General features: G+C 40.7%; 1 protein-coding gene across 1 annotated transcript in view; it reads right to left on the bottom strand.

The window, feature by feature from the left end:
* Positions 1 to 1,497: 1,497 nt before the first annotated feature.
* DNAJC3 (DnaJ (Hsp40) homolog, subfamily C, member 3) overlaps positions 1,498 to 17,404 on the bottom strand; it is a 107,032-nt gene continuing 91,125 nt past the window's right edge. The window contains exons 10-12 of the mRNA XM_011933801.1: positions 10,150 to 10,282; positions 9,131 to 9,279; positions 1,498 to 5,522 (exon numbers count right to left, since the gene is read on the bottom strand). Of these exons, the coding sequence (XP_011789191.1) occupies positions 5,365 to 5,522; positions 9,131 to 9,279; positions 10,150 to 10,282 (440 nt within the window). The 3' untranslated portion in view covers positions 1,498 to 5,364. The remainder of the gene's footprint in view (positions 5,523 to 9,130; positions 9,280 to 10,149; positions 10,283 to 17,404) is intronic.

Here is a 17,404-nt window from a genome sequence, read left to right as displayed (position 1 = left end):
AAAGACAGACAAATCTCCTGTAACAACAAGGAAGTATATAAATACCAAGAAGACTTAGAGCAGTTGAAATCCACTCACAAATGCTGCAAGCAGTGGTTACTCCCTTATGCTTTTTAAATATGTTCAATTCTGGTTTCCTCAGACCTTGGCACTAATGTTCCCAGTGGCCCTTCCAAGCCATGGCGGCCCAGTCCCTGGGAGTTATCTGTTAGAGTGATGCTTATCCCAGTAGACTCAGTTGATCAGGAAAAATAGACCTGAGTGAAGGTTGGAAATGTGTTCAAAATAGACATGCAAGCTGAGTTGTCTCCTGTATGCTTCATTAGAAACAGAATCCTAGTATAAAGCAATAAATTAATATGCATATTAAGCTCTTGTTTATCATAGAAGCATTCCCAAAGGATTTGCTCAGCATAAAAGGATTTGCAGAGTTCAGGGTCTCTGAGGTGTGAACTGTAAGCTGGCATTAAGATTAAAATGATTTTTTTTTTTTTCTTAAAGATCATGAAGCACTGATTTGGGCCTGGGGGTAGGGAGGGAGTGGGCTTGGTGCCTGCTCAGTGAGAGCTCCCTGAGGCTCTGGATCTCCCTTCTTCTTGCAGTTTCCCTGCAGCTCTCATGCCTGCTGCACCTGTTCATGCTGTTTATCTTCAGACTCCGACTGGCTGTTCATATATTGCCACAATGTCATGAGGATTAAGAATTCGGAAGCTTTGGCCGGGCGCAGTGGCTCACGCCTATAATCCCAGCACTTTGGGAGGTCGAGGCAGGTGGATCACGAGGTCAGGAATCCAAGACCAGCCTGGCCAAGATAGTGATACCCTGTCTCTACTAAAAATACAAAAAAATTAGCCAGGCATGGTAGTGGGCGCCTATAATCCCAGCTACTCGGGAGGCTGTGGCAGAGAATTGTTTGAACCCGGGAGGCGGAGCTTGCAGCGAGCCAAGATCATGCCACTGCACTCTAACCTGGGCAACAGAGCAAGACTCCGTCTCAAAAAACAAAAAAAAAAGCTTTGAGCTTTCTGGAAAAGTTCTATATACATTTACATATTGTAGCTCTCCTTGGATCTTAAGCTATGCAGAATACATTAACTGAGAGGACAGTTCCTTCTGTTTGTAGCTGGAAATTTGAGATAGGCTATAGTGTCCTCCCTCCCAACTTAGGACCTTAACAGAAACGTACAAATGGGGTATGAAAGAGAAAATCTTCAGACAAAGCCAATTTAAGTGTTACATTTTAATAGTACTGAAATGGAAGAATTGTCCACTTTTAAGTAAGTCCTCAGTTGTCCTAGGACTTTTTAGGGTTAAGAGGTTTTAGCCCTGTCTGCTTTGTGTGTTCTGACCTTCCCTGTCAGCTTGTGTAAAGGAAGAGCCCTTTTGTCACCTCAGTCACTGATTTTGCATGAAGCAAAGTTGGAAATAGACTTTTCTTAAGGTGGACTTTCTTAGAATTTTATATTCAAGGACAAAAATGAATCAAAAGCATGGAAATACTGATATGACCATAAATATTTTTATTAAATGTGAAAATACAAGGGCATAAAAATAGTACCCATATTTGTAGACATGTCTGAGACCCATTTCAAATATTAGGTTCCTTTTTTATTTATTAAAACACTACATTGAGATGGATTAAGTTACTTAGTCTTTTCTCATTCAAAACAAACTAAAACCTCATGGTAAGAGTAATATTTTCACAAACATCTCCAATGTTGACCTCCTCCTTGCTCGGCTTTCCACTGCAGGTAAGTGTTTCAGCCACAGACAAGTGCAACAAAACCGGTTACTATACACAAAGCCACGCAGTGGCTAATTTTACTCTTAAATCATTCAGCAAATGAGATCTTCTGTAAACAAAAAGAAAAAACCCCAAATAATCCCACTTCTTAACGTCATTTGAAATTACAGGATAAATTGCCACTAACAAAAAAGGAATGATCTGATTTAGAAAAAGATATTAGTTGTTGGCAAATTAACATTTGCCTTCTTCCATTACAAATTTGGAAAAGTCAACTACATTCAACAAAGTTGCATGAACTTCTCTAGGTTATACCATTACCGTGTGCTCAATGAAAACTTTGCAACGCCCATCACCAGGGCCCTGTGTCTGTAACCTCACCAGGGAGCCATTTTATGTAGTTTTTTCATGGTAAATGTCAAAGACAACTTCTGATCCATTTAAAGGTGAAATTTTTCATCATCCACGGTGAGTAGAAAATGGTATCAATTTCAAATTGTGGTTTATTAGTTATGTTTTCTCCTAAACTATGGGTAGTTTTAAAATTCCATCATCAGGGCAACAAAAATTTGTTTTCATACCAATACTTTAAAAAAGATTTTTAATACTGACTAAAGACATTGTAGAATTAGTAGTATGTTACATCCGATTCACATTAGTAAGCTGTCAAGATTTTTTTCAAGTTTTCATCTATTCATGGTAAGAAAGCACAAACTTTCAGAACTGAGGAATGGATTAAATTTTGTCTCCCGTTTTGGAACTTTTCACAGTGCTTCTAGACTGATGTGTCTAATACTTCCTGCTGGGCCAAATATCCACAAACTTACAGACCACTGATAACTCCACCCATGGAGCTCACCAAAAAGGAAAGAAGAGCAGAATATAACAGAGCTATGGTTAGGGTACCCCTCTCTGATTTCACTTTTCCTGAGAGAGCCCTGATGGCCGGGTGCGGTGGCTCATGCCTGTAATCCCAGCACTTTGGGAGGCCAAGGTGGGCAGATCACGAGGTCAGGAGATCAAGACCATCCTGGCTAACACAGTGAAACCCCGTTTCTACTAAAAATACAAAAATTAGTCAGGCATGGTGGTGCACGCCTGTAGTCCCAGCTACTTGGAGGCTAAGGCAGGAGAATCACTTGAACCCGGGAGGCGTCCCGGCACTCCAGCCTGGGCAACAAAGCAAGACTCTTGTCTCAAAAAAAAAATAGAAAAAAGTTTACCTGACACCTGCAGTCCACAAAGGAAAGTGAAAGTAGTACGGTTTTACAATGGCTAATGAGACCCTACAGTCAGGCAAGGCGAATGACTAGCTCTTTACACATCCAGGCTGCTGCTCAGTCACAGTTTAGGGGAAGCAGGGAGTGACTGTCTTTCCATTTGGGTGGACACCAGAAAATTGCCAATGGCCATCAAGGCTGAAACTCAACAGTTGTTACTTTCATCATGAATCAGCAAAACAACAGATTGCAGAGAATTCATTTCCCTCCATGGCACTGGCATGTGGCACCAGAGCTGCTTCTCTCTCTTCACTGACAACAGGCAAGTAACTCTGCACATCAGTTAAGATGACTAAGCTAAATCCATGATCAGAATTTAGGAACTGAAACTATGGTTGTTACAAGCAGAGAAAAAATGAAAATGCAAACAAGCCTCTGGGCAGCGGGTGGGAGGTGGCCAGGCCCCGGACACGTCTCCTGTGCGGCCCTTGACCCCTTGTTGTTGGCAACTGTCGTGCTCTCCAAGTGGAAGGGCAAGTGATTTGATATTTCCTTTTTTTGTGATTCTATATGAAAATTCTTTTCAAAGTAGGTAAAAGCCATCACTATATTTCAAAGAGGTCAGTGACATATACAAAAGGAACAAGACTGAAAAAGATATTGCTGACAGAGCCAGTAGTGAGATTACTAAATAGAAATGCCTTGGAAATTATTTTTACACTGGCTTGAATTGAAACATTGAAGCAAAATGAAAGCTGCAAGGTATTCACTAGTTTTCCAAATGCATTGTGAAGTTTATTGGTAAGAAATAGACTCCTAAATAGATGCAGAAAGCACTTAAATGTTTTGCTCAATTCAACTATGTGGTTTTTGTCTCCCAGTTAAAAGTTTGTCCAGGTATGTTTCAGGATATGACTACAGACGAAAACGGTTTGTGCTTTGCTGTTATGGATGTCTCTGGTCAGGATATCTCCCACAGTGAATTAAAATGCTTGATTTCATTAAAAAAATTAGACCCTTTAATGGTTAAAACACTTCAAAATGCTTTGAGGCAGAAACAAAACCTTTCCAGAATAAAGGTAGCAATTCCTATCTAAAGTAATTCCCTCAGCTTTCAAATGCAGCATCAAGAGTTCCATAAATTTTCAATATTCTTGATTAAAGTAACTTTTTTAGGGAAAAAGCATTCAGTATACAAAGACTGAATAGTTCACTTCTTAAATAGTAGCTTCTTAAAAGGTAAGAAGAACATATCTCAAGAGGAGATGCCATCTTATTAAATGAAACAACAGTGGAAATACAGCCAGACCTGACTAAACTTGCAAGCCTGTATTTTCTTGTGGGCAGGAGAACATCAGAGGCATCAAGATCTGGTAGCAGGGCAGGCCTACCGTTTAACACACACCAGCAGACAAGTCCCATGTGGGAGGCACCACAGACCTTTAAGATAAGGTCAAGCCTTGGTATAAGAGAAGGAGAAGCTGCCCACAGTCTTTACTTAAAAGTGAGAACCATGGCATTTATTTATGTTGACTGTGTAACTTTACATTTCTAAGCCAGTCTTGTTACATGAAATTCTCTATAAAAACTCAGAACTTCAGTTGTTTAAAAGTATTTCAATCTGCACTTCAGCAGTATTATTTTAAATACCACCACTATTTTATCTGAACCTATTTTACCTATAACTTTTAATTTGTTGTGTTTAATATTAGAAGGGTCCATAGGAATTTATAGATTCAAGTTTCAGTATTCTTCAGGTACTGAACCCCCCCCCCAAAAAAATGTACATTTAACATTAATCCAAAGTATAAGCCTGGATGTATCATCATTTGGTGGCAGGGTTCCTAAAAGATGGTCTCTTGCTCCTTCTTCAGTGACAGCCATGTTGACAGACCACAGAGGTGTAAACACATGCACACTAAAGATTTCACAGCTACTCACAAGTGACTAGATCACATCGAAGCACAGCTCAAAAATGTTCATGTTCTCTTTAAGAATACTAACCATTCTCATGAAGATTACAGCTCCTTCTTACATTTGTAGGCACTGACTTACTCTGCAAGGCTGTGAAGAGAAGAATCTCAGCTCCAGTGTAGAAAAATACAGAATACGTGAGCACGTCCACAGGTGAGGCTGCCTCAGACCACTTCCTCCAGACAGCATAAAACAGATACAGGCTGCTCTGTCAGAAATGGAACCATTCCTTGCCTCCCTGCTGTTGCAAACCCATTAACCATAAATCTAACAGGGATAAGAACAGATTTTTTCCTATTATAGCAACTCTTTGGTCATGGACAAACTGAAAGATTTGAATTTTTTTTTCATTAGGGTCCCGGAGGAAGATTTCTTTGTTTTTAATCTTTAAAAACATTAAGGAAGAAGAGCAGAAAAACAGTTGGTTTAATTGAAGTGGAATTTAAATCGAAATGGTCCGCCTGAGCTGAAGGGATTGAACCCTTGCCATGAGTTCCAGCTTCTGTGGAAGGGGTTGCCGCCACCTCCTTGCTGGCTCTCTGCATCCAAGGGATCTTCTCCGTCATCAAACTTCTTTCTCATTTCTAGAAAGAAATCAGAAAATTAAGAACCAGATAATATCTAAGGTATAGGGGCAGGGGGATGTTTTCTTTGGGCAAAGGAGGGTGGATGGGCTTGAGGAGCTGCTTGCTTCTCAGTTATCGGGAGTTGGGCCTGACATTCCAATCCAGGCGCTCCCATTCCCACCCAGAAGACACAGACTGGAGAAATTCACCACAGACAGGATGAGGTTCAGGCCCCTAAACCTCACTCCAGAAGAAGCTACCCAAGCTTGGTAACTACCCAGTGAAATTATTTGGAAAAAAAATAATTCAAGAAAAAGAAACTTCCAAAGGTCTATACTTCCAATGAAACAGCCAGCTGACTACCCTAATCCCCAAAATGAAGTCTGTAAGGCAATGACCTCATCAAGCATCTAATGAGCATTCTAGAGACTCAGTTTAATCCAAACAGCAGTAACGCTCCTCAGACATGAGGGGAGAGGGGCCTCCTTAACATACGACTCCAGGAGACTCACCTTTCCCTCCCCTGCGATTGGTGCCCCCACAGCGGGGCCTCTGAGCCCTGAGCAGAAAGAGACCAATGCAGAGCCATGGGAGAAGGCAATAGAGAGGAATATTGCAGGGATAGGAAAAAAGAGCTCTTGTCCTCAGAGCCATTAGAAAAACCCTGGAAGACAACCTGGACAAATACTATTCAGGACACAGGCATGGGCAAAGATTGCTTTTGGCATTTCCATCGTGAAATTGCAACAAAAGCAAAAATTGACAAATGAGATCTAATTAAACTAAAGAGCTTCTGCACAGCTAAAGAAACTATCAACAGAATAAACAGACAACCTACAGACTGGAAGAAAATTTTTGCAAACTATGCAACTGACAAAGGTCTACGATGTACAAGAAAATAACTCCACTAAAAAGTGGGCAAAGGACATGAACAGACACTTCTCAAAAGAAGACATATATGTGGCCATCCATCATATGAAAACAAGCTCAACATCACTGATCATTAGAGCAAATAATTAGATCATTATTGCAAATAAAAAATGGCTATTAAAAAGTTTAAAAAAAGATGCTGCCAAGGTTGTGGTGAAAAAGGAACACTTATACGCTCTTGGTGGGAGTGTAAATTCATTCAGCCATTGTGGAAGACAGTGGCAATTCCTTAAAGACAGAAATACCATTCACCCCAGCACTCTCATTACTGGGTATACACCCAAAAGAATATAAATTGTTCCATTATAAAGACACATGCACGTGTCTGTTTATTGCAGCTCTAGTCACATTAGAAAAGACATGGAATCAACCTAAATGCCCATCAATGATAGACTGGATAAAGAAAATGTGGTACATGTACACCATGGAATACTATGCAGCCATAAAAAATGAGATCATGTCATTGCAGGGGCATGGATGGAGCTGGAGGCCACTATCCTTAGCAAACTAATGCAGGAACAGAAAACCAAATACCACATACTCTCACAAGTGGGAGCTAAATGATGAGAACTCATGGACGCATAAAGGGGAATAACAGACACTGGGGCCTATTAGAGGGTGAAGGATGGGAGGCAGGAGAGGATCAGGAATAATAACTAATGGGTTCTAGACTTAATACCTGGGTGATGAAATAATCTGTACAACAAACCCCCATAACACACATTTACCTATGTAACAAACCTGCACATGTACCCCTGAACTTAATAAAAATAAAAACTTAGCATATAGCTAGGTTTTTTAATAAATGGAAAATAAAGAATGCAGAAAAAATGCAGATACAAAAATAATCCCAAGTCCCACTTTGCTCTCTCACAGTAACTTGTCCTTTAGCGGTTCAGATACTTAGAGAAAAGCCAGTTCATTCTGGGAGGTTAATCTGAAACCACACATTTAGGAGGAGGAAACCCACCAGTAAAATGGAGGGCTCTTATGCTGAGTATTAATAACTAAGTGGGTATTGTAGTTGATCTGAAACTCAGCTTTGTTTTGCAAAAGCTAATGCAGTTAGACTCAGGCCCCGTATCTTTGATACCTCACAGGCAAAATTAATCTAGAGTGTTAGCACTTAGAACAGTAGAGAACTCTGCATAGAGGGTGATAATAGCCCCAGAGAAAGGATGCTGTGAATGGAAAGAGAAGTGAATTCAGCTATATCCACATCATGTAATTACTTAAAAATTCAATGGAGTGGTCTGTACACATTTCAAAGAATGAGGTAACTATTTTTCAATGAGAAAACTATAGCCAAGATTTATTTCAAGTGAAAATTGTTTCAGATTGGCATAATCATGTGATTCTACTAAACATATTCATAAATATGATACATGTATTTTGATATATGCATAGTAAAAAACTTTAAAGTCTTTAAAAGAAAAGATAGTTCATCCTGAACATAAGAACAAGAGGTAAGAAAAAGGACCTGCAGCTCTTTCCTCAGTGCATGCCTCTGTGCAAGGACACTCATCCCCTTGGTTGGCTCCCTGCTACCTTAAAACTTAGCACAAAGTCCCCCTCAGTCCTCCTCCCATAAGAAGATCCTGACTCCTGGTCTGATACACTATCACTTCTGTGCACTGCACAAACTAAGAGGATTGAACTGCTCAAGGCAGGTTGCAGCCACTCAATATTTGCTGAGTAACAGGACAGTATGTATCCAATACTACTTAATAAGGGAAGTGCATTTCTCCTTTACTAGATTATAAATTACTTGAAAACAAAGCATCATTTACCTTCAATTCCACTGCATAAGTAGGTGCTCCAAAAAGATTTGACATATAAAACTTTCCTCCCTTTGTTTAATTTGTCTAGCTCAGATCACAGCTTTGGCTCCCACTGACATGGAAGGCCACAAAAAAGCAGTGTCAGCTTAACATGAAATTCTCTGGCAACAGCAAAGCATTGCCCAGTATTACCTCAATGCTTAGCCTGTCTCCTTCTTATTAAATTTCCAGGCCATATTAGTGTACGGCAAAAGCACACACGTGGCCAGGTGCAGAGGCTCACACTGTAATCTCAGAACTTTGGGAAGTTGAGTTGGAAAGATCACTTTAGCCCAGGAGTTAACGACCAGCCTGGGCAACACAGTGACACTCCATTTCTACAAAAAATAAAAATTTAAAAAAAGAACACCCATATAAGCCTGTTGATCTAATGATCATATGATTCAGGGCAAGATTCCTGGTGAACAGATATGGGGCAAAGCAGGCCCTAAGCCAGACATCTGCTGTTCTCCCACTCAGTGCAATCCAGTCTGGCAAGCTGGTTTCCTCATCAAGCTCCTGTGAGCTTGGTGGAGAAAATTCATCATTGGCCTTTGAGGTTAGAGGGAACCTGAGATCCTCTTATGCTCAGTATTGAAAAAAACTGAGACCAAAAAGTTCTGATAACTTGTTTGAGTAGGAAAAAGATTCAAACTCAGGCCCTCTGATTCCACATTTGATGGTCTTTCCACTGTACCCTGCAACAGGAGCATAAGAGGGCTGAATGAGGAGGGCAGGCATACAACTGGACCTCTGGAACCGGGCTCAGGACCCGTCACTGCCTACACAGCCCCACATGCAGAACCCACCACGCATTCCACCCTCGCTTCTAACACCACCTCTAGGATGAGTCAAAGGAATAAAAGTGAATAATACCTGGATCAGAGAGGACTTCTTTAGCAGCTGCTATGTCAATGAACTTTTTCTCAGCTTTTTTCTTTTCTTCTTCATTCTGGAAGTTATCTGGGTGCCACTGCAGTGCTAATTTTCGGTATGCTTTAATGATTTCTTGCTTTTTGGCATTTCTGAGGTGTGGTAAAATAATAATTAGTGGAGAAATGTCTAACATACTATCATAAAAATCAGAAGAGCTGATTAAGATCCCACTGGCAATTAACAAACTGGTGCTATAAAATAGTTCCAATGGTATCACAGACCAAAGATCTGCATACAGTTCTGGATGATCATTAAAGCTGACATCAGGCTTCCCTGGATACTCACTAAGATTACTGAGAATAAAGCACTCCTGATCTTTAGAATTTTCCCTTTTTTAAGGTACATCAATGAATTTTTTAACTTTCTGAATTTCCGAGTTACCAAAATTCAATTCTTGGCATTAAAAAGATATGACTCTGACCGCCACTTTCAATTATGCTTCTGCATTAGCTTAATAGTAAGCACAAAGATTCCAAATTTTGAAAGATGATGGTTTACTTAGCGAACCACTGGGGAGTGTATCATTTACTTAGTATGTACTTTTATATAAAGGTAGATCTTAATTTCAGACTTAATTCTGAAAGCACTACTTTATTTTTAGGCCTAGAGAAGGCTTTTTCTTCCTTTTTCCATCTCCTCCTCCATCCCCACCAAAAGAAAGCTCACTCCTACCCCTTTACCCTTCTTAAAAAATCTAGGCCTAGGACCCATTCATGCTACAGTGTCATCTTTGTTGCCACCTACTAATTCTCTGTGGTTGCATTATTGGTCTCTATCAAAGAAACTTGCCTATAAAATACTCAAAGTAGCTTTCTACTGTTAAAGATTGTTAGGGTTTAATCCATATGACTGAAATTACATAAGTAAAGAAAATGAATCAGAGAGGAAAAAGAGCAATGATTAACTTTGAAACAGAGTTGAGTAAAAATAGCAAAGTAAATTTTAAATTAATAATTCACCTTTTTACTCCCAAGATTTTATAATAATCTCGTTTCTGCGACTGTTTCAATAATCTTTGTGCTTTCTCTAGACCTTCTCGAATCTGCTGATCATTTTCATTGTGTTCCTGAGCAGTTTCATAATCCTGAATCGCTGTCAAAATATGTTTAAGATAATATTGTTAAGGCAAATTATAATTTGTTGCCTTTTCTTATCCTGTAAAATTGATGCTAAAGTCATCATCCCCCAACCCCTTCACTCTTTGGTCATTATTGCCAAAAACCTTAAGTGATACCCCGTTAGTAACTTTGATCAAGAATATTTAAAGGAGGCCGGGCACGGGGGTTCATGCCTGTAATCTCCTCGCTTTGGGAGGCCGAAGGGGGTGGATCACTAAGTCAAGAGTTCAAAACCAGCCTGGCCAACATAGTGAAACCCCGTCTTTACTTAAAAAAAAAAAAAAAAAAAAAAATAACACAGGCATGGTGGCACATGCCTGTAAGTCCCAGCTACTCGGGAGGCTGAGGCAGGAGAATCGCTTGAACCCGGGAGGCGGAGGTTGCAGTGGCTGACATCGCGCCACTGCACTCCAGCCTGGGTGACAAAGCGAGATTCCATCTCAAAAAAAAAAAAAAAATAATAATTAAAACTGAGTTTAGGTAGTTTATTATTCTCATTCAACAAAATGTACTGCTGTTTACTTGTCCACCCTCCTGCATGATCTCTCCATACCTAAATACGTTAATGTCAGCACTTTATCCAGAGCAATCTTACCACCATTAAGACTGAAGTGATTCTTTCCTGTGTAACAAAGACAGTGATAAAGCAAATCTGCCTGGTCAGTTATGGATTGACAATAGTGCAGAAGAATTAGATGTTTAGAAAGGGATCAGGAGGTGTGTTTGGTCAATAGGAAGCTAGAAAAAAAAATTACAGAAAGAAAGGGAGCAGAAGGAGCTGTCCACAATCTGAATGACTCAGTAACCCACAGGCTCTAACACTATTACAAACCTAAGTGTCAATCAAAATACAAAACACATACAGTCCCAGTACAGGGAGTCTGGTGACTATCCACATTACATCTTTTGTTTTATTACACAGTATTTAAAAAAAAAAAAAAATTTTAAGAGACGGAGTCTCTCTCACTTTGGCTCACTGCAACTTCGACCTCCCAGGCACAAGCCATCCTCCTGCCTCAGGCCCATGAAGTAGCGGGGACTACAGGCATGCACCACCACGCCCAGCTAATACACAGTATTTTAAATGCTTGGAAAATACAAGGCACCTGGTTATCTAGTATCATGCAGAAGAGAGTCAACACAGCAGTCCTGAGACTACTGTCCTTAGAAAAGTCTGCTGGCAAGGCTGGTTTACTGCTGATGTTTGGGAAGCCAGATTTCAGGAGTGTTCCCAACATTCCATGGTAGGAATGACTCATGGCTGAACTGTTTGTATGAAAAATATAGTTTATGCCAAACATCTTTCCTTCTGGGAGTCTGGGATTTTGGTGCAGGCCAGGCAGAAGGTGTCTAGTGACTAGTCCCCAACAAAAACTCTGGGTACAGTGTCTCTAACGAGCTTCCCTGGTAGACAACATTTCACACATTGTAGAATTTCTCATTGCTGGAAAAATTAAGCTTGTCCTTTGTGACATCACAGGGAGAGAAGTCCTGGAATCTTCTGTCTGGTTTCCTCCAGATTTTCCCCCTTACACCTTTTCCCTTTGCTGACTTTGCTTTTTCACTGGAATGAAAGCCCTGAGTACAACTATATGCTGAGTCCTGTGTATCTTCTTACCAGATCACCAAATCGAGATGGTCTAGGGAAGCCCCCACTCAAATTTTTTTCAGTATTCTCCCTGGATAGATAATTCCAATAATAGATTGCTGGGTTCAAATTCTTGTTTTTATGAAAATGCATTTCACTAGGAGAAAAGACATCTGAACACTCATCTTGGCAATAGCTGAACACAGAGGGAATGTAAGGCACCTTGGACAGATTAAAGTGAGAAAGATATTGGGGTAAGACTGAGACAGCCAAATGCAGAGGGGTTCCCGGAAAAACTCCACCTGGCCTGCACGCAGGGAGGAGTGCGCACTTGCACTGGGGTGGAGCCTCGGGAAGTTCGCACCTTTTGCAGCGGGGAGGAGCCTGGCCCCTCCCTCCTCTTCCTGGGTGGAACCTGGAATTCAATCTGTAAGGTGGGAAGCACACTAGCTGGGACTCTGGCCTTGTAGACAGTCCCTGTTTCCTTTTCACCCAATAAATCTTGCCCTCTTCAAATTGTCTGTGAGCCGAATTTTTCGTGGCTGTGTGACAAGGGACCCCCGTCTTTAGCTGAACTAAGGAAAGAGTCCTACAACACGACTAACAAATTTTGACAGGCTACACACTGCATAGAAAAACGAACCGCCACCACCTTTGGCCGTGTGGCACTGGGGAAGGGGACCCTTCCATCTTTTATCCTAAAGTGAATTCTCACATCAGTGCATCATTAAACTAAATGTTACTACGGCCCAACCCACGGGACGTAAAAAACTTCTCCCAATTTAGTATAAAAACAAAACCATCATAAATAGTAGTAAGGTTTAACTTTACAACTAACACCCATAGCACAACACACAGCTTAGTAAGGAAACAGACCTTGAAGGAATACAACAGGAAAATGTTTCAGTATACACACAATTTTGCTACTTGTGCAGACTCTACATTTAAAACATGTTTTCATTCTTACATGTTCAGGGTATCTCCCTAAAGCAGTCTTTTGTATCGTATTTGTGTTAGAATATAAGGTGAACACATTTTCCCAATATAAGACAAAAATGTAAAATTATAGGTTGTTTCCTATATTCACATAATTGCAGATAACTAATTAGAAACCTAAGTATGGATGATGTAAGACTTCCCACAGATATAACTAGACAGGCCATTTAAATTACACTTTCTCAGACTCCACAATCTAAGAGACAATCTAGGAAAAAAAAACAAAAAAAAAACCAACAGACAAAAACAAGCAATGGGGAAAGGACTCCCTATTTAATAAATGGTGTTGGGAAGACTGGCTAGTCATATGCGGAAAACTGAAACTGGACCCCTACACATTATACAAAAATTAACTCAAGGTGGGCCGGGTACGGTGGCTCAAGCCTGTAATCCCAGCACTTTGGGAGGCCAAGACGGGCGGATCACGAGGTCAGAAGATTGAAACCATCCTGGCTAACACGGTGAAACCCCGTCTCTACTAAAAAATACAAAAAAAAACTAGCTGGGCGAGGTGGCGGGCGCCTGTAGTCCCAGCTACTCGGGAGGCTGAGGCAGGAGAATGGCATAAACCTGGGAGGCGGAGCTTGCAATGAGCTGAGATCGCACCACTGCACTCCAACCCGGGCGACAGAGTGAGACTCCATCTCAAAAAAAAAATTAACTCAAGGTGGATTAAAGACTTAAATGTAAGACATAAAACCATAAAAACCCTAGAAGAAAACCTAGGCAATACCATTCAGGACATAGGCATGGGCAAGGACTTCATGACTAAAACACCAAAAACAATGGCAACAAAAGCCAAAATTGACAAATGGGATCTAATTAAACTAAAGAGCTTCTGCACAGCAAAAGAAACTATCAGAGTGAACAGGCAACCATCTGACAAAGGGCTAACATCCACAATCTATAGGGAACTTAAACGAATTTATAAGAAAACAACCCTATCAAGAAGTGGGCAAAGAATATGAACAGACATTTCTCAAAAGAAGACATTTATGCAGCCAACAGACATATGAAAGAAAACTCATCATCACTGGTCATTAGAGAAATGCAAATCAAAACCACAATGAGATCCTATCTCACACCAGTTAGAATGGTGATCATTAAAAAGTCAGGAAACAACAGATGCTGGAGAGGATGTGGAGAAACAGGAACACTTTTACACTGTTGGTGGGAGACTAAATTAGTTCAACCATTGTGGAAGACAGTGTGGTGACTCATCAAGGATCTAGAACTAGAATTACCATTTGACCCAGCCATCCCATTACTGGGTACATACCCAAAGGATTATAAATCATTCTGGTATAAAGGCACATGCACACGTATGTTTATTGCAGCACTGTTCACAATAGCAAAGACTTGGAACCAACCCAAATGTCCATCAATGATAGACTGGATAAAGAAAACGTGGCACATATATACCATGGAATACTATGCAGCCATAAAAAAGGATGAGTTCATGTTCTTCGCTGGGATATGGATGAAGCTGGAAACTAACACAGGAACAGAAAACCAAACACCGCATGTTCTCACTCATAAGTGGGAGTTGAACAATGAGAACATGTGGACACAGGGACGGGAACATCACACACTAGGGCCTGTGGGGACGTGGGGGGCTGGGGGAGGGATAGCATTAGGAGAAATACCTAATGTAGATGATGGGTTGATGGGTGCAGCAAATCAGCATGCCATGTGTATACCTATGTAACAAACCTGTACATTCTGCACATGTATCCCAGCACTTAAAGTATAAAAACACACACACACACCCCCATCCAATGTTTATCCCATCACCATAACTGAACAGCTATGAAAACTAGAATAAGCCAGACATATGTCAGCCCTAGATAAAGAATACCATGTTACATATTAGCCAATTCATTTTCTAACCTCTGAATCTAAAAAATCTTATCTATCCCAAATTACTTTTCTTCTATATTCCCTTCACATTCCTAAGGAGCAATGCAAATCACTAGCTTAGGATGGGAGACGTAAGCACACACGTTTGCCTACCCTCCTTGCCACCGAAATGACGAAAAGTAATATAACCATAGCAGCACTGAAGACAACAGCAGACCAGCAACTTTGATAAATTTCTGGAAGATAGGAAGTGGGAGCACATTAGTAATAAACCTAAGTAGAGAGAACCATAATGTAAGCGCACACTATAACAGGCCCTGGCAGATCTGGAAGCCATTATCTTTGGCCAAGGACCCTCAGTTTGGCAAGCAGAAGTAGCTATAAGGCAACTGTCAGGATAGTCCATGAGATGACTACAGGATGGCTGGGCCGGCTCCGGCCCCTGTATATGGAGCTGCAGCATTAACCCCTACTATAAGCAGAGTGAAAGGTGTGCCTGTGGAGGGCCCCTGTAGGGCACGCACACCTCTACAACAAACCTGGAACAAACAGTGGTCCCACCCAGAAAACCAAAGTTAAATAGATCATTTTACTGACCCTCTGATCAGTTAAATGAATGAAGCAGGGCTCACCAGGGCAGCTGGGCAAGTGCCACCAGGGACGTTCTCCAGTGAACAGGTCCTATTCACTTACGGCCTGCCCTGAGCTCCCCAGCACAGACCAGCATTTGAAAGACAGGTGCACACGGCTACAAGTGATTCCCTCTCTCACGCGGCCAATCCATTAGCAAGTTCCAAATCAGCTTTCCTTCACAATATAGCCATAGTTTAACCACTTCTCAGCATTTCCATAGTTAGCACTGTGACACAGGCCACCATTCACCTGAATCATTAAAACAGTTTCCCAACAGGTGTTCCCAGCTTCCACCCGATTCCCCTAAAAGTCTACTCTCAATGCAAAGAGATCCTTTGAAAGAATATAGTACATCCGACCTCCAATATAAACAAGCCCCATGGAACACCAACATTCTCCTGCCGCATCGTACACAAAAGAAACAAGGTAAACAGACAGGGCAGCTCCAAACTCCATTTTCAGCAAAACAGTACAAAGAAACTGGACAAGGGCTGCTAAAAGGTGGTAATATCAGCCGTGAACCTAAGACGAGGGGGGAAGCAAATAGTGAGAAAGCCAAATGGTAAAAGATCCCAGAAATGCTGACAAAATATACCTTCTAGGAGTATGGGCTTAGCCTGAAGTGACAAACTGTATCCCTTGCATATTACAAGAACCAGGAAATCTAGAGTGCACATAGGGGAGATAAAGCAGAGGCCTTACTGCGCAAGACAGAGGTAAAGAAGAGAATAAAATGAGAGGGAACAGCGAAACAGCCTGTGCGGCGCATCCCAGAAAACAGCAACTCTATGCTCCCTGAAGGTGAGGGGCTCATCCTGAAATGCAAAACAAACACCCTTTGGTGCAGCAAAGGAAGGGGGTAGAGGGGCGAGTGGGGCTGGCGGCAGATGACCTCCTGGCCATGGTTTGGTGCAAAGAAGTAGAGAGGGCAGGGCTAGACAGCAAAATCATTTTAGCAGGAAGCAGAATGTCTGTGGAAACAGGAAAGCAGAGAGTACTGCGATTGTTAACTAAGAAGGCTGCCCTGGCCCCAGCACGCCTTACATGCAGAAAACAAAGAAACAAAACTGACATCCAGAGGACTAGCACCACAGACAGCTAGGACAGTGAACTCCAACTCATTTTATGATGAGTAATAATTTTTTTTTTTACCTCGCATAGTATCACTTAAAAGATATTTAAAAATCAAATCAGGAAAAGAACATGTAAAACTTATCTAATGAACATGCATCAGAAAAACATAGCCAAAGAATACTATTTTCTGAATAGCCATCAGAAAAACAAAACCAAAGAAAATTCTGGGCAAGCATCATAGACGAATTATGTAACTTAATCTCATTACTTCCATTAAGGGCAATCACAAAGCAGAATCAGAACTCAGGAAAGAGACCAGAAGATGACGAGGAGGTAAAAATGTGAGCAATCAGGACTCAAGAAAAATAAGAACAAATCAAAACTATCGTAGACATGAAGACAAAACGAGGAGGAGGACAAGGGGGAAGAGAAAAATGAAGGATCTAACAAAATGAAAGAGAGAGTTTTAAAAGCCTGAGATTCATGTGTATTGCATATTACTTTTATAAAAATAAAAACGTTCTAGAACTATGCTAACAGTTTCAATATACTTAAGTATATAGTTGAAAATATTAAAGATTATAAATTTCATTATGTATTTTTTACAATTAAAACCATTGACCACCAACCAAAAAAAAGCAAATATACAAGTCATAAAATAGGAGTAATAGTTATACAGGAAAACAAAAACGGAAATAATTATATTGACAACAGATGTACGACTGATCCATATCTGACTCTGTCCAAACACTGTCTTAATGTTTACAGAGTCGAATATTGGCATACAAAATTATAATACATAAATAAAAACAACACAATGTGACATAGCCTATCGTAAAACATGAGACACAGGAATATACACTGGCAGAAAAAATTTCACAAAAAAATACTGAACACACACAGTGTATTACTAAAAAATAATTCTAGATAGCTACAATTCTCAAC

This window comes from Colobus angolensis, unplaced genomic scaffold (assembly GCF_000951035.1).
Source record: "Colobus angolensis palliatus isolate OR3802 unplaced genomic scaffold, Cang.pa_1.0 Scaffold13, whole genome shotgun sequence".
NCBI lineage: Eukaryota > Metazoa > Chordata > Mammalia > Primates > Cercopithecidae > Colobus > Colobus angolensis.
Note: the sequence above shows the minus strand (reverse complement) of the source record. Positions and strands in the feature narration are given on the sequence as shown.